The sequence below is a fragment of the Scleropages formosus genome, chromosome 17, assembly GCF_900964775.1.
Source record: "Scleropages formosus chromosome 17, fSclFor1.1, whole genome shotgun sequence".
Lineage (NCBI taxonomy): Eukaryota > Metazoa > Chordata > Actinopteri > Osteoglossiformes > Osteoglossidae > Scleropages > Scleropages formosus.
In genome coordinates this window covers 16,179,337-16,204,760 of record NC_041822.1, presented here as the reverse complement: position 1 = coordinate 16,204,760, position 25,424 = coordinate 16,179,337, and the positions used below count along the sequence as shown (strand labels likewise).

The following is a 25,424-nucleotide window of genomic DNA, read 5'->3' as shown; positions in this document are numbered from 1 at the left end:
GACAAGTGTCAAGACTCTCAAGATGTTTTACCAAGTTTAAACAATTTTTGTCTGTTGCTTTTTGCTTGATTTGTGTGCATGGAAAAAAAAACGCTGGTCACTATCTGACTCACACAAGTGTCTGATTCTTTTTTGTTTGGCTGGACAGAGAAGCAAGGAATACCTTGGGTTTATTTTGCGGTTCTGTACTTTTACATGGTCCCATTTGAGCTGTAAGGACAGAACATAATAAAACCTCACAGACCGTCACTTGTATTCTTATCCGAGGGGTCAATTGTCTGTAATGCAAATTCACAAAGAAAGAACTTCTTCACTGGGGCTTCCTTTATTTTTATGTGTTTGGAGAAGACTCTGCTAGCCTTGATGAACTCTGACAGTGGAAGGCTTTGCACCTCCTTCAGAAACTAAAACAAAAAAATCCATGGAGAACAATAGGCTTCCCCATCACAACAAAAGCCATGCTGTGGTGTGCTGACCGTGCTGCTGTATCAGCCAGGAAACAGGACTCTGAGCAAGACAAGGAGCCCCGGCTCCCGCTTTGAACCGTTGGCAAACAGCCGTCGAACAGTCGTCCCCCATCCGGAGCGCTAACCTCACTTGGTTGATCAGATAAGTGAACTGGACTGGGCTTGAACTTTTGCCCCCTCTTGTGTTTCTCTGTAAACAAGATCACCAGGGGAGTTTGAACGGCGGCAGCCCCCTTTGTACAATGTGACATGTAAAAAAACAGAGGGTGGCATGATCAGCACCCAAGCTTAACAAATGGGAAATCCATGTGTGAGTACTCCGGCAGTCATGGTGGCCTCGTCACGCCCAGACTCAAACAATTGGATGAACAACATAAGCTGCCCAGTGACTGAGGCTGGTCCTGAAATTGCACATTCTGGAATCATTAGGGTGCTCTGGGCAAAGGAACGAAGGAAGAACATAGTTTCGAAACAACGTGGTATCGGTCAACACATCCGTCACAGATTATTCAGCATGTTAGAGCAAAGCACTCGCCAGGGATTGACCAGAGCAGCTTTGGACCGCAGAGGCCTGGAAGAGAAAATACAGAGCGTGCACACTGCACCACACACAGCAATCAACAAGCATCTCTGCTCAGACAGGAAAACCACATGCGTTGCAGCAAAGTGCAGCAGAACATGCCTTCTTCAAAGTGTCTCTGTGTGAAGGAATCTGAGATCCTGCAATATTATTTAAACCAATATCTCAAACTAAATTTTCTATGAGATGTATGTCGCTTTGGAGAAACGCATCTGCTAAATGAATAAATGTAAATGTAATTTCCCGTCCTGGGTGTGTCCCCTCCCCCTCCGGCCTTCGCCCTGTGTTACCAGGTAGGCTCCGGTTCTCCGCGACCCCATATGAGACAAGCGGTTCTGAAAATGTGTGTGTGTGTAAATGTAATTTACCTGGTGGGGTGCGGGGCTGCGGGGGTTTGGCCAGGGCCTGGGGTTCAAGTCCTGCTTGGGGTGCCTTGCCATGGACTGGTATCCTGTTCTGGGTGTGTCCCCTGTGCTGCCAGGCTAGGCTCCTGCTTGCTGCAACCCCACTTGGGACAAGTGGTTTCAGACAGTATGTGTAATTTTCCTGACACCTTTGTCAAAAGCAACTTATAATATTAAGGTTGTACAAATATAGCTGGGTAATTTGTTTCCTTCAGTGCAATTCAGGGTAAATACCTTGAGGTACTAGAGCAGGAGAGGGGATTTGAACCCTCCTATTACAAGTTGAAGGCAGCAACACCACCCTCTGTGCTACCCACTGTCACAAGTACTAACACCCTTTTTCACCCAAACTTTATTTTAATGATGTACTACAGTCTAGTGCAGTAGGACACACAATTAAGTTTAATTAGTCCCACTATTAAGATGCACCTTTTGTGTAAGTGTGGAATCAACAAGGCAAAGTCTTTCATTCTGCATATTTTCAGTTAATATCACACACACACACACACACACACACACACACACACACACACACACACACACACACACACACACACACACACACACACACACTTTCAGAACCGCTTGACCCACATGGGGTCACGGGGAACCGGAGCCTACCCGGTAACACAGGGCGTAAGGCCAGAGGGGGGAGGGGACACACCCAGGACGGGACGCCAGTCCGTCGCAAGGCACCCCAAGCGGGACTCAAACCCCAGACCCACCGGAGAGCAGGACTGTGGTCCAACCCACCCCCTACCCAGTTAATATCAAATTGCCCCTAGTACATTTATTCATTTAGCTGACACTTTTCTCCAAAGTGACTTACAGTGTTGAGGTTACAATTATTTACCCATTTATACAGCTGGGTAATTTTACAGGAGCAATTTTAAGGTAAGTACCTTGCTCAAGGGTACTACAGTCAGAGGTGAGACTCAAACCTGCAATCTTTGGGGCCAAAGGCAGTAGCTCTAACCACTACACTACCAGCTCTCCTATATTAGATATTTAACCCTATGGAATGAATGCCTGTGTACCCATTAAGTAGGTGAATGACAGAAATAAATATTTTGGTGCTTACAGGATACAATCATGAAGAACTGCCTCCATCCAGAGGTGGAGGGGTGGTGTTTTCCTTAGTGGGGCAGATATAATTAGACCACTTGAACTTCCTCACCTTCCCATTTCCTCGGTGTTCTCACTTATCTTCTGCCACCAGAGAGACTTTGACAATGACATGACCAGTGGTGTCCTCAATATCCCATTGTATCCCTAGAGATGTTCCACCAGGAACCCCTAGAACACACACTCGATGGGAAAATTCAGAGAGCTTTTGAATGGCCTATCCAGCATTTAAACTTGTTTTTATGTTGAACCCTTTTCAACGCCAGTGCGTTGTGTTTCAGTTATCGTTCAGTCTTCACCCAACCATATTATTCCTAAAGGAGATGTGGCCAGTTGTTGTTAAACAAGTCTATATGCAAAAAACATAAGGAAATGCAAGAGAATCTCCATCACACCTGGACATACTGTTTGCATTTCATCATGTGCCTTGTCACGGGAATAATTGCATAAATATTATGTTTCATCAGTACCACAAGTTTTTATGCAGATGTCTGAGTTGAAGTAACAGTAGGACACAGGTTCAAATGTCATATGGTCTAGGCATAACAGTTTCCCTCAAACGCAGATGAGCATGAGTCAGACTGTGGTGTTTGCAGGAATCAGTGCAAAATCTCAGTGCTGCTTTTTGTGATTCATGCCTGTTAAGCGTGGAAAAGCCTGTTTGCCACACTGCAGGAGAAACCCACTTCAGTGCCGCGAGGGAAAATGCGTCACCACAAATTCGTCTGGCATATTCATCTGCATTGCATTGCATCATCAGCTGTGATGTGTTTTAGAATAAATAAGCAAACAGTTAAGCGATGCCAGTTTGCACTGCCACTGCTCTGTCCTCACTTGTGTCTTTATTGAACATGCTGAACAAGCTCATTTACTGGCTCTTGTTTCCTCAGCTCATCTCAGCATTGTCTCCCTCCTCCAAATAGAGTTCTCCAAGAGAGTGTACTTCTCCCTCTTCCTTTTGGAGACTCTGAAGAATGTTCTCAAAAGTACTGCAATTTCTGTTTTCCTGGGTTTTGCAAAACTCTCAGCCTTCCAGTTCATTTGTTTTATACTTTTTTTAAAAAGCATTTTTTTAATGTTTCTCAAGACATCCTGTTGTCAGTGTGGTTGGCCTAAATACAACTAACATTTAAATTTGGACTTTAAATATTTAAAGAAAATGCATTACTTCACCACATATCACAGTGATAAACTAAAACCTAATTTGCACAAAAAAACAGAGAAATTGGCATGAAGTTTGTTCTTGATTTTAATTCCTCTGTCTGGATCATAAATGACTCTTCTTTGAAAATATGTCTGAACCGCTTGTCCCATACAGGGTCGCGGGGAGCTGGAGCCTAACCCGGCAACACAGGGCATAAGGCTGGAGGGAGAGGGGACACACCCAGAACAGGACGCCAGTCCGTCACAAGGCACCCCAAGCGGGACTCGAACCCCAGACCCACTGGAGAGGAGGACCCGGGCCAACCCACTGCACCACCGCACCCCCTCTCTTTGAAAATATACCTTAGGAAAAAACTAATTTCAGTAAAAATAAAATGACATCAAACACATAAGCTAATTAAACAGCAGCGGTTGGGGCTTTCAAACACCTGACCTTATTAAGAGGACATATAAAAACTAATAACATGGGTTGTCTTTTCTGTGCTTACATAAAAGGGAAATGAAAATGATCTCCCTCTCCTGACATTAAATGTTTTGGGATGTAGGAGGGATATGGAAATTGTACACTTGCACACACCCTGAGAAGAGCAATAAGAGACACATTTGCCTTTTGAATGGTTACCATTTGATTATACCTTTAGAGGCGCTACACATGATGCTGCAAGACAAGCCGTAAGTTGCTCTCAAGCCCTGAGTGTTTTGTGAGGAGCTACTTACAGGGTCCTTAAGGGGAAATCTGGCATGTACCCAGGGCCCCCCCCACCTCCAGCTTGCAATGACCTGCCTTGCGTCCACTCCCTTCAGCTCCCACTGACACCCTCTCTTGTGCTGATTCTCCAGCCGTGGTGCTCATTAAAAGGTACCCGCTGTTTCCACTTGCAAAGAGCCATAACAATAATAAGGAGCTTTGAAAGCACCCCTGCCCTTTGTTTGCGGCTCTTTTGTTCTCACATTTTAACTATGCTCATCAGAGTGACTGGTGAGGTGATCGAATGTGTAAAGCATGCAAAGCAGCTCTGCACAAACGGGCTGCCTATGTGGTCGGAGCCACACAGCAGCATGTGCGCCGTTGTATCGATACTGACGGACTTTCCATTGCTCATACAGCTGCAGAAAACAAAGTCAAGAAGGAGATCTCATTGCAAAATAGTAATATTTGATGAGAATCAGTTTTGGAATCTTCCTGTTGTTAAGGCACTATGGTATTACAGGGAAGCTGGCAGCAGGCTAGTTAAGAATATAACCAGCTTATAACCAGAAGGCTGTTGGTGCAAACCTTAGGAAGGACTGTGCTGGCAGTGAAGCATCAACCTACAATCACTTAATTTGAATGGCTGTGTTAAACTATCCTGAAATTATGGCAATTAATCTTACAGTTTATTTAAATTTTAGATAAGGATAATGTTTCAACAGTAAAAATATCCATTTTGCAAAAATCTTGCAAATTAATTAAATTAATAGTAATTAATTTTAAGTAATTATTTTTAACTTCATAATATATGTTTAAATTTATAAACTAAAAAAAATGCAAAATAAATAAGCTTTAATAAGGAGGGTTTTTTTTTTAAAGAAACTTTTTTTTATATCTTTTTTATTCATTTATTCTCATTTCTGTTGTCTGGAAATCTGGAAGGAGCCATAATCCTGAATACTTGAAAATGCTCAAGCAAGAAAAGAAAAAAGAGCAGCAAGCAGTGACAGTGATGCAGCACCTCCTCCTGGATACTGCTACTCCTGCCACAAATTGACAGGATGTCAGAATAGCAAGCAGTGCCTATTGGTAAAATAAATAGGTCTGATTAAATAAAAGGTTTATCTCTGTTAAGGCTGCTGTGTTTGTGCATTATTATTATAATTTTTTTCTACTACTACTGCTGTTACACAGGTAATTTAATAACAATAACAAGGGGGGTGCGGTGGCGCAGTGGGTTGGACTACAGTCCTGCTCTCCGGTGGGTCTGGGGTTCGAGTCCCACTTGGGGTGCCTTGCGACAGACTGGCGTCCCGTCCTGGGTGTGTCCCCTCCCCCTCTGGCCTTACGCCCTGTGTTGCCGGGTAGGCTCCGGTTCCCCGTGACCCCGTATGGGACAAGCGGTTCTGAAATGAAGGAACATTCTGGTGTAGTACCCTTATACAAGGTACTAACCCTGAATTCCTCTAGTGAAAATGAGCCACCTCTGTCAATGGGTAAATCATTTTACGGAGCATAATATTATGTCACTTTGGAGACAAATGTGACCAAAATTCACATTAATTTGTACTGTTTGATTGGATTAGTTGACAGAATTATCCAAAGCAGGTTATAGTGCCTGAGTCATTAAAACAGCCAAGAATTTTATTGGAGCCATTGAGGAGAAAGGCTGCACAATGGTGCAGCGGGTGGTGCCTCAGAGCTCCTAAGATGTGGATTCAGATGGAGATCAGTCTGTGTGGAGCTTGCATGTTTTCCCCCTCTTTGCAAGAGTTTCCTCTGGATGCTCTGGTTTCTTCCCACAGCCCAGGAACATGCGTCAGAAGACCTGTTCACTCAAAATTTTCTGTGTGCGTGTGTGTGGCAAGGTAGCACAGCAAATAGCGCTGCTGTCTCACAGCACCTGGGTGATGCAATAGGATGTGGGTTTGATTCTTGCTGAGTCTGTGTGTGTGGGTTTCATCTGGGTGCTCTGGTTTCCTCCCACACTCCAAAGACATGCTGTTGAGGCTCGCTCCACAGAGAGAGTGTGTTCCACTTATGTATGGATGAGTGACCCATTATAAATAGTATATCTAGCAGTGTAAGTCACCTTGGTGAAGGTGTGTGGGCTGGTAATGCTATGTAGAGTTCGTTGGAAGTCACTTCGGGGAAAAAAGCATCTGATAAATGTAAATATGTACTATACTTCTAAATTAAGGGCACAACTTCAGTTTGCTTACTGTAGCTCTGTGTTTCGTGTTGTTTTATTGCATCCCGAAAAGCCATAAGCAGCAGTGTAACTTAAACTTGTGTCTGTTTATTTCCAGTCAACAGGTGGTACAGGAGGTGGTACAAAGTGTGCAGTGCATCATCACTCCCTGCTTCTCAGCATCAAAGCTAAGAATAATAGGTTGCCTCGGACAAAGCCAAAGGTGTTAACTGAAAAGATGTTAATAATTAATGAGCAATAATTATAATGTACTGTAACTGGCTTTTCAAGAAGCGCCACTGACTAAAATGTGTGCAATCCATTTTACAACAGTTATGTTTCGATTACATAGAATTTCGTATAATATATGAATTCACTTTCCCGAAGAAAAATGTTTATGTCTGACAGCACATCATGTAACATCATTCCGACTTGCGAAAACAGCCAATCGAGCATTATTAAAGTTCTGTAGGTTAAAAAAAAACAAAAACTTCACCATCTAGAGCTATAGAAGAATATCATCTCTATCAGTTACGTCATCGCAGAAATCCGCTGTTACTTCCACTGAAATCGAGCTGGTGGATGAGCGCAAACCGGGTTGTGTTGGGCCAAGTTATGCGGTAAAGCCCATAGAGGCTGTGCGCCTTTAGCCGTAGTTTCGTGCGAGAGGCGAGAGTGCAGCAATATATCTGCGCAGCGCAATGCCGATAACATGTACTAAATTGTGACCCTCTTCAGGTCGACGTCATTCCAGCAATTCTCGCGTCTGCGCGTCGCGTCGGATGAGAGCGCATCGCCATGGAGAAGGATGCGGGGCGGCGCTCGCGGCGGAGGAAGGGGATGCTGGGCGAGATCGCGAGGACGAACCACCACAGTTACAGACTCACGTTTGGCTGACTTTATGGGCGCACGGCGGTGGACCATTTGAACGGCTTGAAACGTCGTTTTATTAGCGGTTTCTGCGCGACGGAGGCAGGTGAGGTGAGGTGGACGGAGCGGTGTGGGAAGGAGGATCGTCGGATCGGGAACGGCCGGGGGGGGCGCCGCAGATGAAAGGAAATAAGCTAAAGTGTCACAGGCGGCGCAGGTCCCTCTGCATGAGGTTATATGCACATCGAGCAGAACGCGCGTGAACGCCATGTGAATACCACGTGATCAGCCCGCATCGTCTCTAGTCGAGAGCCCCGCTACGTGACAAAGACCTGTCATCGTTGGGCAAACGGATCAGACGAACGAACATGGCAACATGGGTAACTTTTAACATCTGTTTGGCTCCCACATGAAGGAACTGCAAGCAGTGAGCCCCTTTTGGAGATGATGTCATACAAATCATGATGCCCTGGATCTTTGCAAACCGCAGCTTACACATTTTAACCAGTTTGTCTTGCCATCATCGTGTACATTGTTTACTACACAACCGGGACAAACCGGTTCACTGTACGGTACTTAGGTCTGAAGGGATGCCTTCTTTACTGGCAGTTCTCTGAAGTTCATGGTATGTCCTTCGCTATGGAAGAGGCTTTAGAGTCGGGCTGGGTGGCCGTGCGACCGCACGCTTTCGATGAGAAGGAAAAGCACAAATTTATTTTTATTGTGGCATGGAATAAGGTGGAGGGGAAGTTCGCCATCACGTGCCACAACAGAACCGTCCAGAGGAGGAGTTTTGCCAGGGACTCGGATGTGGTGGCTGCCGAGGCGGTCCAGGAGGGTCAGGTCGCTCACGGCAAGAGTCCTGCCAAAGAGAAGGGTGAGCGTGACAGGTCAGCAAGTCCAGCTGATGGAGACAGCAGCAGAAGGATGCAGCTGAAAGATAAACCGGGCAGGATGTCGAGCCCTGCCAAAAGTCCTGGCAAAGGTATGGAGCCGCTGAGCAAAGGGTCCACTGCAGCGACGGAGGGTGCGGGCCCTTCGCTCACCAAGGACGATCCGTGCAAGGCGGAAGGGGAAGCCGCAGATGCGGGCGACTCTGAAAGCAACGTCAGGGAAGATTACAGCTGGGCTGGACTCTTCTCCTTCCAGGACCTGAGGGCTGTCCACTTTCAGCTGTGCTCTGTCAATTCGGACCTGGAGCCCTGCTTGCCAGCTTTCCCCGAGGAGCCGTCGGGGATGTGGACGGTGCTGTTCGGTCTCCCCGAGGTCACCCAGACTGAAACAGATGCTCTTTGCTACCAGTTACAGGTGTATCTTGGCCATGCGCTGGACACCTGCGGTTGGAAAATCCTCTCCCAAGTGTTGTTCGCCGAAAGCGACGATCCCGAGGAGTACTATGAGAGCTTGAGCGAACTCAGGCAGAAGGGGTACGAGGAGGCGCTCGAGAGAGCCAGGATGCAGCTGCACCAGGTAAAAATACAACATTCTGGATACATGCACCTACACCAGGCGCTGGATACATACACTCCCACCAGGTGAAAACACAGTGCTCTCTATATACACACCTGCAGCAGGTAAAACACAGTGCACTGGATACATAGATCTGCATACATGTGCTACTTGAATTTGGTAAAAGTGGACATTTTGCAGGTTAAGTAAATAAGATTTGCGCTTTTCTTCTTAATGAGTCTCGTCCTGCAGCCCGTGTCCATGCCACTTACCCCACCACAGTTGTGCTTTTCTCCAGAGTTTGACATCGCAGTCGTTTACCATGAGTTTTAATTTCAATGTAGGAACAGCCGGGTTAATCTTGTTCTTATTTAATAATGCTGCGCAGTGCAGTTTCCAGGCTGCTATAAAATCCATGTGACCTTTTCAGGCTCCCAGTTGTGCAGTCTGTATATGAACATTTTAGTGCCAGAGTCAACGGGTGGATGTCTGTGATGATGAAAAATGGACCGAGAAGGACAAAGTCATCAAGGCCATTCTCTCTCTCTCTCTCTCTTTCTCTCTCTGTGGTTTTTGCAGCTGGAGAGTCTGCGGTTAATGCACTGCTTTCGTAGTTTAAATGTTCCTTATATCAGTGTTGGACTGTTATCGTGGGTCTTTGACTTCCATTTAGGTTTCTCAATAAATAAAGCTGCTCCCACTGTGTTAAAAATAGTTTTAATGATCATTATACCCCTTGAGGGGTGTTAAAAAAAAAAAAAACAGACACACACACACACACGTCAGTAACCTGAGATGAAGATGCTTCTTTACTTTTGCTCATTTAAGCCCTTTGTTGATGCTCATTCTGGGCAGCGTGGTTGTCCTCAGCACCGTTCTCCATCAGGACCGCCTTCTGCTTCCTTCTGTTTCGAGAGCCTGAATATCTGCTGTGCTGTTAATCGCCATCCAGGGGAAGCTGCTCCTCTGTCATTCCCCTGAAAACGGAGACATTGCGCCTTCACTATGGCATCACTTCCCACGGTGCCCGTGGAGACCCGGATGGCATCGGTGCCTCGGATGGCACGGGTTCAGAGGAGGACGGGAGGTGAACGGCTCGGCATCGTTTGGCTCACGGCTTCATCTTCTCGCTCAACGCCAGCACGGAGAGGGGCGAGCGTGAGCGCCAGGGCTGGGGTCCCCATAGGCCATCCTTTGCATGACCCAGTTTCTCATGAAAATTTGCAACAGACGCTGTCAGGGCTTTGGCGTCAGCATCTCCTGTCCCTGCGAGGGGAGCGGGGAGTGAGGCTGATTCGTCCGGTCAGAAATGGCAAGTCGGAGATTTCCGCGGTGACAACTAAACCGTTATTTAAAGGCAGTCCCTCAGTCTGTGCTATAACATCTGGCAGTTTCGTGCTGCCTTTCACCGGATGAGCTGGGTCCAGATGTTTCTACTTCCCCTCGTTATAACGGATGTTATGTCTTTTTTGGAAATAACACGTCCTAATTGGTATTAACAACCATAGACTGCTCAATATACTGTCTAAATACCAAACTCCATCATACAAAGGCTGTGTAATGCTGTGCTCTTAATTAGGTTAATCCCTAAAGTGAAAATGCAGCTGGTTTGGTCATCTATGATGAGCAGTTATGAAGAACAGTTTGTCCTGTGCTCATTAAACGTTAGCACTCATCAGTATCCGTCTTGGAATGGCCGTGCTCCCTCAGCCCCTGAATACAACATCACCTGGGCAAACTGGTTTTGGGACATCTGGTAGCATAGTGGTTGGACCTGCTGCCTTTACACCTGAAGGTTGCAGGTTCAAATCCCACTGCCAGCTGTAGTACCCTTGAGCAGAGTATTTAATGGGTAAATAATTGTGGGTAGTTTATACATGGCCAGTCACTTTGGAGGAAAGCATCCACTAAATGAATAGATGTAAATAAAGCATCCAGTGTCTCAGATTTCAGATGGGAAAATTAATGTTTTTTGGCAGTTATTAATGCGTGGTTGTGGCTGAGTGAGTGTTCATGACTTTGCTCAGCATGAAGGAATCCAGATGTTCAGAGAGTGATTTGCTGGTGTCTGTGTGGAGGTGCTCATTTAGCACCGGGGGACAAACCTCTCGTCTGTTTTTCACCTCGAGATGCTCAAATTTGCCTTTTCATCTAAAACGCTTGCTGGAGTCAGGGTTTATTGCTGTGCTGTTGGCTCTGGCTCATTGCATCGATTAGCTCGCTGTTCTGCTTTCACCCCTACTGCTGTGGTCCGAGAAGCCTCTGCCACTTTTTTCATTGTTATTTATTTGCACAGAAAGGCTTTTTGGTCACCCTGAAGTGTGTTTCTGCTGTTTTTCTTACCAGATGCATTTATCCACACAATATTTTCATGCATTCATACAGAAATATGATGGAAACGTGTTGTGAGGTGTCTGTTGCTTGGATGGAAAGCAGAATCTTTAATTTTTAACCTTTTTGATCCGTAGTTTCAAACGGTTTGTCTCTTATTGCAATTGTCCATTTTCAGCATTTGTAGGGATACTACTGCATAGCTCCTCTTAATGGTACCCCACATCTGAATATTTATGCATAAAATACAGTATATACTGTATGTAATAAAAAAAAAAAAAATGAATACATTAATGTGAAACACACCTCTTTCTTCTCAAAAATGGTGGTATCCTGTGCACCCCATGTTGCCAAACTCCCGAGGGGTCCATCAGACCTGGACCAGATCCTCTTAGTAAGACTTGATCAAGAACAATATCACAGTGGTTCACAGGGAGCCGCTGGGTGTTTACCACACCAGCAACCACGTTTGTTTACTATAAGGCACGGGAGCCTCGTACCTGGCCCTTGCGGGTGCAGCCTGGAATCTTCTCATCCTTACTGTTTATTCGTACACAGAGCAAGAGCTGTAACTGTCACTTGTCTGCAGGAAGGTCTTTGCAGATCCTCACCTGGCTTTGTTTTGGACTGACTGCTGCTGCTCTGTGTTCCTTGTCTGGCAGGGCTGCTGCAAGTGTGTCAGTGATCGTCAGATGATGTTTTGTAGGTTGGAACATCACGAACATTTCTGTTGCTCACGAGGAAAGATTCAGTCAGTAGACTGGATGTGTGTGGAACTGTAAGTAGAGGTCCGTTGCGGGACGTCCGCGATGTGGTTAACATCACTTCTCTCAGAGGAGGTGTCAGGTGACCTTCCTGCTGCGGTCTGGAGCTCGACTCGTTCCTAATCCGATGGGCTTTGGTTTGCGGCGCCGGGTCACGTGAGCATCCTGAGCAATCTGCTGAAAGGCCAGGCTGCGCGGAACTGTGTATGGCCGAGAGGGAGCGTTAGCGTGCAAGTCTGCATCCTTATTCACTTTTCGAAAGCGCAGAGATTTTCGGCTGTGGCTACGGTGCCGTGGAATGATCTCACTCAGAACTGCTGAATCTTTCTCTACGTTTAAGAAAGGTCTCAAAAACTCACCTCTTTCAGACTCATTTCTCCTCTGATCTCATAAGTGCTTGGTAAACCTGTATGTGTGCTGTCTGTTTAAAAATTTAGGCCTATATGCAGCTATTAGTGTGATGTACACTGGTTTGCGACAAATTAACTGTATTCAAGGACCGTGTCTGAATCCAAATCTCTCCTTCTGTTGATGTAATGCTTTTTTTCTTACTGTTCTCCGAGATGTACGTCACTTTGGAAAGACAGACACACACATACCATCTGAAACTGCTTGTCCCATGAGGGGTTGTGGGGAGCCGGAGCTTAACCCGGCAACACAGGGTGCAGGGCTGAAGGGGGAGGGGACACACCCAAGACGGGACACCAGTCCGTCGCAAGGCACCCCAAGCGGGACTCGAACCCCAGACCCACCGGAGAGCAGGACCCGATCAAACCCACTGCGCCCCCGCACCCCACTGCACTTTGGAAAGACACGTCTGCTAAATGAATAAATGTAAATGTATTTTTGGTTATGTGTCCATATAAATCCCCATGTTCATATACTGTATTTCCTTCGCGAATTAGAGTTTACCTTGGTTCTATCGACACCTTTTACACCCTCCGCATCCCTGCTGCTGCTGTCTGATGGTGTCACTCCATGTTTACCCATCCCTGTCCCGCAGCTCCTGGAGAGGCACAAGGCTGCGGAGAGCATGGTGGAGCTGCTCAAGATCTACCAGGAGGAGGACGAGGTCTATGAGACGCTGGTGGAGACCACCACCGAGCTGTACCAGTACCTGCTGCAGCCCTTCAGGGACATGAGGGAACTTGCCATGCTGCGGCGGCAGCAGATCAAGGTGAAGGAGAGACGCAGAGATGCATATACTCTCAGGTTGTGGTGACGGGATGGCAAAGGCAGTTAAAAGTGAGAAACCCAGGGGTCGAGTGTGTACTGTATCCATACTTTGCCCGAACGGGTTTATCATCCATCCACTGTCAATAACGATTATTTACTTCAGTTGTGCGGCAATCCAGGGCCTCTCCTCCGAATATGGGGTGTTAAGCAGGGTACACCTTGGTCTAGCCGATCCATATTAGTGCAACCACACACACTCATTCGCTCATACTCACACTACAGGCAATTTACATTCCTCGATCCACAGGAAACATTTCTTTGGACTGTGGGAGGAAACCAGAGCACCTGGAAGAAACCAGTCAGTCATGAGGAGAACATGCAGACTCCATACAAACTGAGCAGGGGTTGAACCTGTGTTCCCTCACACCGCCCATGCCCTGTTGCAGGTGGTGGCAACACTACTCTCTGCACCGCTGTGACAAAGGCATCAGCTTATTATTATTATTATTATTAATAATAATAATAATAATAATAATAGTGTGGCACGTGGGTAGTGCTGTCTGCATGGAGTTTGTATATGCTACCCATGTTCATGTGAGTTTCCTCCCACAATCCAAACGCATGTTTTAGGTGAACTGGTGACTCTAAATTGCCTGTCGCGTGTGTGTGTGTGTGTGTGTGTGTGTGTGTGTGTGTGTGTGTGTGTGTGTGTGTGTGAGATTTCCCCTTGATGAACAGGCCTCATTCTGGATGTACCCTGTCTCACAGCCTACACTACTACAATAATGTCCAGACCACATAGATCCTACACTGGGCAAGCGCACACACATACACATACACACTGGTGGAAACCGCTTGTCCCAAGTGGGATCACAGCGAGCCAGAGCCTAACCCAGCAACACAGGGCGCAAGGCTGGAGGGGGAGGGGACACACCCAGGACGGGACACCAGTCCATTACAAGGCACCCCAAACAGGACTTGAACCCCATACTCACTGGAGAGAAGGACCTGGCCAAGCCCATTGCCCCACCATGCCCCCCTATAATAATAATAATAATAAATAAAGTGGGTTTTAGTTGTTAGGAGGGATGGATGCTCCGCAGTTTTTTGCTTATTGAGATTACATGGACTGTAGTAAATTGTAGACATTTATGGTGTCAAGGGATCCAGGGCAATTTTTGCAGATCCATCACACTGGAGTGTCCTGGGGGGGCAGTGTGAGCCCTGGCCTCCCTGTGTAAAAAGCAGCTAACGATACACTGTGTACCACGTTGGCCCCCATCTCCTTAGACTGAGAGACATAAACTATTTAGGTGAGGAACGTGGGTGGTCCCAAGGTAAACCTTGACAGTGTTTTCAAAGTGCAGACGTTGCGCCATGCAGTGGCATTCAGTACCCGAGACGGGAATAAGGGCAGCGATGAGTGAAGAGCATCTTCTGCTTCAGCTGCATTTCTCCGGTTTGTACTGCACGGTTTCCATAGTAACCAAAAGAGAGGAAAACTGCGGTAACACTGAGCCACCTGACACTTTGTGCTACAAGTGATCTGTTTCCTGAACTCCGGCAGTTTCTCTACTTTGTTTTTCAGGAGTTCACTGTAATAAGCAGTGGAGGGTTTGGAAGGAACACATGAGCGTGACCATGAATGGACCACCACAAAAGATGATCATATGCTTTTTACAGGGGAAGTTTGCTTGATACACTCTAGTACACTAACTCCTCCACCCAATCAGCAGGTATCATGAGAGATGCGCCATCCAGCAGTCTAACCCCAGCACCTCCCCTCTGTCCCTCAGATCTCCATAGAGAATGACTACTTGGGACCCCGCAGGATCGAGAGCCTCAAGAGGGAGGACTTGGACTGGCAGGCAAAGGCCCACGAGGCCGTGCTCTCCATCCAGGACCTCACGGTGAAATACTTTGAGATCACGGCAAAGGCGCAGAAAGGTACCCCCCGTTGTTTACCATACCAGTTACCATGTTTCCTCGCTGTAAGACATGGGAACCACAGACCCGTCTGGAAGTGTCACTAGAACACAAGCTGGGTTGATTATTTTTACACTGCTGTTGCTCGAAAGTTTCCCCCACTTAAATAAGAGTTAAATGGTTGCAGTCCTCGAGGGCCATGGCATGTGCTACTTTTTCGCAGCCTCAGCTCTTAATCACCATCGACTCGTCACTTGGATAGTAAGTGACCTCATCTGGTCCTCGGAGCATCCGACATACTTTATTTCAGATACTTTAACGTCGTAAGTCACTTTAGAGAACAGTGTCAGCTGAATAAATAAATGTAAGGTGTAAATGTATTGATGAAATATTAATTCATAGTTTGGGGGAAACGAATTGGCAAGATGGGTCTTTGAGTTCAGCGCCCATAGGTTACAGGGCCAGCAAGATGCTTTTCTCCAAAGTGACTTACCACGTTCAGCTACCTACAATTATTTACCCATCTGTACAGCTGGGTAATTTTACTGGAACAATTTAGGAGAAGTACCTCGCTGAAGGCCACTGCAGCGATAGGTAAGATTCGAACCTGTGACCTTTGGATTTGACAGTGGGAGCTCTAGCCGCTGTGCTGTCAGCTGCCCTTTTAACAGTGTTTACCTTATGTGTAAATGTGGTGCATGTCTGTCATGTGATACACCACGTGTGACATCCTCACCTGGTTTGGCGTATGTTTCAACCCCATAATACTTCAGGAAGTGTGCGCTGAAGAAAACACGTCTCCTTGCTTTCTGTGTTTGCCATCCCTGTTACCCACAGCGGTGCACGAGCGCATGCGCTCCGACCAGAAGAAGTTTGGCAAGGCGTCGTGGGCGGTGGCCGTGGAGCGTATGGAGAGGCTGCAGTGCGCCGTCTCCAAGGAGACACTGCAGCTTATGAGGGCCAGGGAGATCTGCCTGGAGCAGAAGAAGCAGGGTCTCCGAGAAGAGGTACCCACAATGCACCCGGACCCCATCCGTGCGTTCGGTTTTTCCCTTCCCGTAAAATGCCCTTTGCTTCCAAACCACGGGAGTTTGAGTTTGTGTTCTGCAACGCCATGCACAGGCCATCCTCGACTCACGACAACCGTCCCATCAACATTATTATATTACGTTTGAGTCTCAGGGTTTATTTGCAACTCCACGTGCCGTGCGGTAACATCGGCGGGCCGCGCTATTTCTTATCGACTCGCTCTTATTGTGTGTCTGTCAGCGATTGCGTTTCATTTATAAAAACATTGTTTTCTTTACAGAACATTTCGTTTGTGATTCCATTTAAGTTGTGTTTTTTTTTCCTCAGTGACTATCAAATGAAAATGTTAATATTCTGGTGGTGCGCAAAAGAAAACAGATTTAGAAATCTCACACACACACACACACACACACACACAGAGAGAGTCTGAAACCGCTCATCCCAAGCAGGGCTGCGGCAAGCCGGAGCCTAACCCAGCAACACAGGACACAAGGCTGGAGGGGACACACCCAGGATGGGATGCCAGTCCATCACAAGGCACGCCAAGCAGGACTCAAACCCCAGACCCACCAGAAAGCAGGACCCAGCCAAACCCACTGCACCACCACACCCCAGATTTAGAAGTGAAAGTGATGATAATAGTAATAATAATAAAAATAGTGCAGCATGAAAATATAACACTGTACTGTATCTAAATTATTATTATCCTATATTAGTGTTATTTTAACATGAATAATGTGTGAAAAGATATAACAAAGCCCTCTCAAACAAAGTACCATTAATGCTTATCAACTGTTTATATGTCGTCATGGTTCATTTGATAATAATATATAAGGGGCTTTGCGACTCAAGGCTAACTTTCAATGGGGTCGTAGGAGCGGACCCTTTCGGAAGTCGTGGACCACCCGTAATGGGGCAATTTGAAAAGCTATTCTAAGGCCTGTCCTGTCAGAGTCCACTCTCCCTATCGCACCCATGCCCTGCGTACCCCAGTCCGATTAGTGCACGCTTCTCTTAACGCGCAGATGCAGACCCTGCAGGACACTGAGGATGCCATGACTCGACTCGACCAGCTGGAGGCGCAGTACTACGAGCTGCAGCTCCACCTCTACGAGATCCAGTTTGAGGTGCTCAAGTGCGAGGAGCTGCTGCTGACCACGCAGCGCGAGAGCCTCCAGAGGCAGATAACAGGTGGGCGCCATAGCAACATCCTCTTCCACATGCCCACACTTAATAGGAGTTAAATAGGAACGCAGCCCCAAACCATCCCATGCCTCAACCCTCCACTTGCAATTCACTCTTGTCCAGCCCCTAAAATGGGTTACCCTTTTCCTTTTCACTGGAAGATGAGGGTGCCAGTTAGAAACTATAATAAATAATATCAGGATTTCATGTTTAGTCCATGCGAGTGCAGACTCAGCACATTCTGCTGGTTTCTTAAGCATAAGTGATCCGTCTGAGCCGCTCGCCCCATGGGGAACCGGAGCCTAACCCGGCACGCAGGGCATAAGGCTGGAGGGGGAGGGGATGCACCCAGGACGGGACGCCAGTCCATCGCAAGGCACCCCAAGTGGGACTTGAACCCCAGACCCACCGAAGAGCAGGACCCAGACCAACCCACCGCACCCCCCCTAAGCACAAGTGATGCTTGTAACAAATTTTAGCCCTTGTGTAATGAATACAGTATTTTACTTAAGTGACACAAGAGAACATAGCAGGCACCTTAGAGTGATGTGGGGTAGTTAGAGCGGGGGCGTTTTGCGAAGGACACCAGAGCACACACAGCCCACCGTGGTTCTGAGAGCTCCGCTGCGATGTCTCCATGGGGCAGAGTGGCAGGACGAGGTTGTGTACTATGACACCTACGAGAGCACGGAGGCCATGGTGGGCGCAGACGAGCCACGGGCCCGGGCCGAGGAGCTGACCCGACTGCAGCAGAGGGTTCGACAGCTGGAGGCCAGAAGGGGGCGTATCGCTACTAAGAAGGCCTACCTCAGGAAGAAGAAGGTGAGCTGTGGCACCCGGACATGTCTGTGCCCAGAAACGCAGCGCCATTTGCGGTGCATTACACTCTTCTGCACACACACTTTCAGTTCCAGCAGTTTTACTGGTAGTTATTAACTTTTCTTACAGCGCATACTCACTGCCAGTTCCTTTAATTGCCCTGCTTATATTTCGCTTTCTTCTTTCTTAATAGCCTTAATTTATTCATTAAACTCCTTGTGTTTTGTGTCTAATGTCAAGTTCAGCAAATATAATTTCACGTTTTGTTACTTTTAGCAGACACTTTTCTCCAAAGCGACTTCCAATGAACTCTACGTAGTGTTATGAGCCCACACACCTTATTCACCAAAGTGACTTACACTGCTAGATACACTATTTACACTGGGTCACTCATCCATACATCAGTGGAACACACACACACACACACTATGGGGGAATCTGGACAGCATGTCTTTGAAGTGTGGGAGGAAACCAGAGCACCCAGAGGAGACCCACACAGAGAACATACAAACTTCACACAGACTGAGCGGGGATCGAACCCACGTCCTCTCACACCACCTCAGGCACTGTGAGACAGCAGCGCTACTTGCTGTGCCACCATGCCGCCAATTTAACAAAAAAAAAAAAAATGCAGAAATTGGAATAACATGGAGTAAAAAGTGAATTTAATGCTGTGTTCTCTTTGGTCAGGAAATCTGCATTGCAAGTCACAACCAGAAGGTGCAGCAAAGACAAGGTGGACAAGAGGACCAAACAACCCCTCACACCTTGCAGCAGGTGTGTCACTCTAGGCATGATGGGAGGTGTGGCTCTCGCCCATTGCATTTAAAATATTCCCAGTGACACTTTAAAAAGTGATCAGAGTCATTCCCACTGATCATACCTGGAACCCAAAGCTCTGAAGGGCTGCCAGTAGAGTGAAGCCGCAGTGTCTGGAGGTCAATGTTTACGTTCAACATCGTGTCATTCATCTCCCTTAAAACACTTTACGCTTCTGACATTGAATAAAAAAATATTATTGGTTTCTACTTGTACATTTAAAATGAAATTGAATGGTTTGTCTTTATTGTAATTGTGAATCCCCCCATAACCTTAATCCAGTAGTTTTCTGCATAATAAACAAAAATGATTGCAATGAGCTGTGGGCCATGGGTGCAGTCTGTCAGAGTGTAGCGCAGCCCATGGAAAGGGAATCGACTTTTCACAGCAGCTGGAGCAGCAGCGGGTGGACGAGGAGAGCCGGAACGCCAGGGTTAGCCAGGAGCGAAGGAGAACCCTGGAAGGGTTACGCAGCTTCAAGCAGGTACCCAGCTAACCCCACCGCTGACATGCTGACACACTGACACGCACCATTCCGCGTGTCATAATTCAGCCGCCAGCCCCAACGTTGAAACAATTCCATGGGGATTTAGGGACTGGACCTGCAGTTCCTTTCTTTACCACCAGGAGGCTGTTTCATTTAACAGGCCCTTTATAGAATGGTGCTGAGCATGGTACTGGTAAATTTGCCAGAGGTGCCAGCTTATCAGCAGTTAACAGTAAAAATGGACATTGATCATCTCCCGATTGTGCGAGACACCATGTCACTGGACTGACTGGTTCTTTTCCTGCTCTGTAGCGCTACCCAGGACAGGTCATACTGAAGTCGACCAGACTGCGGCTGGCTTACTCGCAGAGGAAACGAGACGGCGCCTCCTCCCAGCCCCTGGCAGCCAGCCCCCGGGTAGACCAGGGTGGCTTAGCGATGGCCTCTTCACCACCAGAGGTGACTGCTGTCGCATCTGGAAAACCCGAAAGCACCTCATTGCCACCAGGGGGTGCAGTTGTGCCTGAGACCCTTCCCATGTCCCCTTCACCGACCTCCCTGGTTGCGGAAGGAGTAGAGCCTTCTCCCAGCACTCCAACAGCCCTGCTTAGAGTCTCGGGACCCTCTCCTCCTCTGCCTCCACCCCCACTTCCACCTCTGGCCGAGGACAGCCTGAGCGAGGACGGACGTCCTCTTGGTCTCGCTCAACAGGACGGTCGGTCAGGCTGGGTGCTGAGGGCCAGCAAGCCTCTGGTTGCCCCCATCTCTGCTTGCTTCTTTGACAGCAGCCAGCTGGTGGATGCTAGGAAGAAGCTGAGGAAGACACCGATGCTGGAGACACCCCAGAGGAGAGGTGAGCCGTCCAAGCTCCTGTCCACAATCGTCCGCACATACACAAAACTGCGTGTGCAAGGGTTTCTGAAACAGCATTTAAATGTGTTCAGCATTTTATGGATGTTATTCTACTGATGAGGGTGGAATTAGAATAAAGTAGTAAATCTAATCTTCAGTTAAATGAACATCCAAGGGCTGTATAAAGACAGGGCTACATGGAGTAAAAAGATGGTACACTGGCTCCTCAACTTATGAGCTAGAACTGGAAGTCCATTTGTAACTCAGTTTGTTCGTTATTTTTTGAAAAATCCCCAGATAAATAAAAATACTCTAACAGTTACATTTCTTTATATGTATTTATTACTTCAAAAAACAATGAAACCAATTTAACTGAAAAGAAAAAATTTCATTTTGAATGAATCCCAAAGGTATTTGCATAATTTGTCAGCATCTAGTCACTTTGTTTTCCTTCTGATCAACCCAATCAATATTCGTAACCTCGTCCAAATGATTTATGGATGAGGTTACGTTTAAGTCTCAGATGTAGTTATAAGACATATAAATATGCAGTAAGATTTTTTTTCTCTAATTTCAAAAATAAAATAAAAACACCTGTTCACAAATTCTTATTTAATGTCAGTTTTTGACAAATTAATTGCAGAAACATGAGAGGTTTGTAACCGTGTTATTGATCTGAGACGCTCACAGACACCAGATGCGTTAGTGACTCGGACAGAAGCGCTGCCACACTCCCGCAATGTTTCAGTGCGTCACTTTTACTGCCAATTAATGGTGGGGTGGAAATAAAGGTTTCACTCTGCAGCAAAGAGAAATTTTAGACAATGGGTAAATTAACAAGAAACAGTTAAAAGATTAAATAATTTGTATATTTAAAAAAAAAAAAAAAAAAAACTTTTGTCTTTATAATGGTGTAAGTTGTTACTTTTCATAACCCGAGGAGCCAGTGTGTTGCTATAGGACATGGCACTGGTCAACATTACTCTTAATGACATGTGGCTGGTCCAGGGGTGAGCAAGATGTGTTCCATGTCCCACAGCGAGCTCCCCGATGGACGAGGTGCTCGCCTCCCTCAAACGCGGCAGCTTCCACCTGCGGCGGGTGGAGGCCACAGCCCCGCGCCCTGCCCCCAGCGACGACGACGCCAGCAACATTCTGGCCCAGATCCGCAAGGGTGTGCAGCTGAGGAAGGTCCCACCACGGGACCCCGGTGAGCGGCTGTCCTCCGATGACCCTCTGGCCCGCAGCATCCACGAGGCCTTGCGCCGCATCAAGGAGGCGTCGCCCGAGTCGGAGTCCGAGGATGAGGGGCTTCCCTCCGCTGACTGGGAGAGCTAGACCCCCATCCAGCTGATCGCTGGTAATGGGGGTCTTGGACGGACGCTGGACTACAGTGCGACAAGGTCTGCGGTTCAAGTACAACCCCTGTAATGCACTCCCGGCGGCTGGGCGTCATCCATGGCATGATGGCACGCTTGACATCTCTCAAGTTGTAATACCCACAACTCATCATCTTTAGTTGAAAGCATTCTGTCTTGAATGAAATATTAAGACTTATCAATACGTTCTCATAAATAGCAGTTTAACATCAAATTAAAACATTAACTAAATTCTCCGACCACATGAGATCCGTGAATTTTTCTGGAAGTCCTGCGGAGGCAGTTTTGCATGGCTGCAGCGCCACCTGCAGACCACTTGAAGCACAACCGGACACAAATGCAAGGCTCCTGACATCTCTGTGATGTGCTTACTAATCCGAAAGGGAAGATTAAAGCATGAAACTGAAGTGTCACTCTTGGGATTCAGTTTGCTGGTCACAAGTGTGTCACTTTGTCCTGATTTAAGTGTGTATAAACTAGATTGGTATGACCTCACCCCTGTGTGGTGTCATAAACATTTTATACATCCATATACAGTAAAATGGTCAAATAGAAGAACTGAAGTCATTGTGATATAAATGGTGATAAAATGGGGAAAAAAATGAATGCAGTAGAAACAGTAAAAGTCACAACTTGCAGGAGATGAAGGAGCAGTTCAAGCTTCTGGTTCCACAGCCCTCATCTCACTGGCCTGAGAGCTTCTGCAGCATCCTGTCTTGGGAGGATGCTGTCAGAGTGTGTTTTTGTCCTCGGGCCCCATTTCACTTGTCGCTGCTCGGGTCTTGGTGTGGTGCACGTTACTGTCATGGGGGATTGGGCCGTCCTTAGAAACTTGTGGACTTGGGGGGGGGTTTAGATCATTCAGGTTCAGCCTTTATACAAGCAGAGTCAAGAGGACCTTCTGCATCCATGTCCATCTATTTCTGCTTTTAATTGTTTGATGGCAGTTACCCTGCATGATTTGTTTTGCACTCTGGAGGTGTGCCAAAGCCGGGGGAGCGACGCCTGGTCCTGCACGCCAGGGCTCGATCTGCTGGGAATACACCTCCGATGTTATATAGACACACAGATATGGATTGTGTCCTGCTGTCTGTACTGTTCATTTGGGCGTTTTGATCAGCGTTTCAGCACCGTGTTCCCTACAGCTCACCTGTATCCCTCCTACAGGCAAAGTGAGAAGAGGAGCAGTGATTTACCTCTCAATACAAACGCCTCCATGCACATTCCATTCACTCATCAGGTGGATGGTACCTACGTTTCACGTAGTGAACTATTTATTTTGCGTTTGTTCAAGCTGCAATGTGAAATAATTATTCTAGCTGATACCTTTGTCCAAGGTGACTTACAGTGAAAGAATAAATAAAAATCTGTATCGAAGATGAGTGATGTACTGAAGACATGTTCCTACACACTGCTGTTCAAAAGGTGTCACCACTTTGGTTAAATGTAAGAAAGAAAATGTGCTGTTTGCATTCATTTCATAAATCATGTCTGCACATTTATATGCAGAGGGGTTTGTTTTTGGTATATTTAGTACTGCACTTTAATTTGAAATGGTTCCATGCTCAGATACGCATTTTTATGTTTAATTGCTTCATTTCGTCATTATTCCCCAAGTGTGATCACTGTCGCCCAGTGGCTCTCATTAACCCAGTTGGTTTGAAAGTGTTCTCTTATAATCTGTAACCATCCGTCTCTACCCTTCCATCAAATGAACAACCGCAATGGGACAGCGGCGATCCTTCATCATCACCTTTGGCCGCTATTTGTCCCGTTGTGGAATAATAATGACGCTCATGATTTATGCATTTTCCATACTGTTTGCTGTTGGTCATGATTTTAACTGGTATCTGTTTCTGAGGTGCGGGAATGAAATGGTTAAATGACACGGGTGCTTTCATTTTCGGGTTAGGCAAAAATACACCAGCATCTGGGAGACGCGACTAAAGAAATAGAACCCTGTGCTCTCTTACGGAGGTGAGCTCGGTGTGGTCATGAAGACCCGCCTAACTCGCCACCGTACCCATCACCTCTAGTGCGTGGGATGGCCTCTGGCTTCAGGGTGTCCTTCCCCACATCTCATCGCTGTAACACCTCCTGCGACTGTTCTTTGACACGTCTTTCTCTCCCCCGCTGGAGACGTCTTGTGAGAGACCTGGGAGTGAATCTCGACTGCTTTTGCCAAGTTAGCTGCGATAGAAGCAGGTGCGTTTCAGAACACGGTCCTCTCCAGCAGCTCATCGTCCCACACTTTCCACATGAGAGCTGCTGAGCTCAGATGCAGGACCCTGGTATGAAAGCTGATGAAATATTTAGATACGTGCAAAAATCCTTTGTAAGATTTGATGTGCGTATAGCACAGACACTGTACCCATGTAGCAATGACATGTACGTACTATGGTAAAACATATGCATGAGCATGAAACTTACCCAGTTCCCTCTTGGTGGCTAGGGGAAATGTCAGCGCGAGCCCGTCTGGCTGTGCCGTTTAGCCCAAACCCTTGACTTGAACACACCCTCGTGACCCATGTGCCCATCAGCTGTACTGTAGTGTAAATATCTGTGCTGCACCTTCATTTCATTGCCAGGCCATTTTGCCCCCCACCCTCCACCCCTGGGTCACCATAAGCTTCCCAGCCAACAGTTCCCATGAACCATTTATTACTTTAATACTCCGGCTCCACCTGGTTTCAGTTTAGCAGGTCACTTAATGTGCAATATTATGTCATAGACCAAAATAACAAAAATATTTAACTTTTCAGTTAGTAAAAGGACAGATTTAAATATTTATTTTAAAAAAGTTGTTCTAGCAATACCATTCAAATGTAAAATAATTGCTTTAACTTTTTTTTTTTAAATTTAATTTCACCCTGCATTCCTATTGTAGCTACGTATTCCTGATTATTGCTTTCCATTTTAAATCGGCTTTTACTCCCAAAGTCAAATAAAAACTCTACATGTACCTTTCAAATTGCTTCCCTCTGTCTCTTTACTTACTGCTGCATCGTACCTAACCATTCAGTTCTGACACAATTACTAGTTTTATACATGAAAATATGTTTTAATTCACTTCACAATGCGCTCTTTTTCCCCTCCCGTATTACAGTGACCATAAGCCGTGGCCAACGAATAGTACATCCGTGTAACCAGTTTCATCAGTACATGTTATATTCATCAGGGTTGGGGGGGGTAAAATAAATGTACCATGTTAGGTATGACTGCTGCACCCCGAAGTGTTTTTATCTACTTCAGTTGCAACACAGTGTCATCCTGACATCAGTCCTCTTATATAGTGAATAAACAAAATCCAGAAGCCAAAGTCCAAAACTTTACCCCAGTACCATTAACAAATGCAGAGTAACCACCCAAGTGACACCGCTTTTGTCATGAATAGAAAAATTACAAACAATAATAATACATACACATAGCATGAAGCATAATAATAACGCATGATTCTGACGGTAATAAGCTATAATGTACTGCCTATCTAAAAACACTAAGTGTAAAGCAGTCTAAGACGAGCCCTTAGAATTCTCCTTTCCGTCATATTTTTTGCTAAGAAATTTTGTGAACGTAATCGCGAGTGGAGATTAATCCACTGGCCGCCGTGTACCACAGGTAGTTGCCATCAATTCGCTGTGCACAAATATCATTTGGCATTTCGTGTTTTCTGTCTCGCTCCAGGAAGCATTTGCATAAAAATCACTAAAAAGTAG

The 25,424-nt window shown here is 46.5% G+C and overlaps 1 protein-coding gene across 2 annotated transcripts; it reads left to right on the top strand.

The window, feature by feature from the left end:
* Positions 1-7,404: 7,404 nt before the first annotated feature.
* On the top strand, positions 7,405-24,505 carry LOC108938545 (junction-mediating and -regulatory protein-like). 2 transcript variants are annotated; one of them, XM_029259620.1, is made up of 10 exons: positions 7,405-8,962; positions 13,040-13,213; positions 15,009-15,159; positions 15,976-16,145; positions 17,193-17,358; positions 17,999-18,174; positions 18,862-18,948; positions 19,382-19,474; positions 19,790-20,330; positions 21,369-24,505. In XM_029259620.1, the coding sequence occupies exons 1-10, from the start codon at positions 8,120-8,122 to the stop codon at positions 21,665-21,667; spliced, it is 2,700 nt and encodes an 899-aa protein (XP_029115453.1). In that variant the 5' UTR covers positions 7,405-8,119; the 3' UTR covers positions 21,668-24,505. The 2 variants fall into 2 exon arrangements, with proteins under 2 accessions (XP_029115453.1, XP_029115452.1); XM_029259619.1 differs by having other exon boundaries at positions 19,379-19,474.
* Positions 24,506-25,424: the final 919 nt, after the last annotated feature.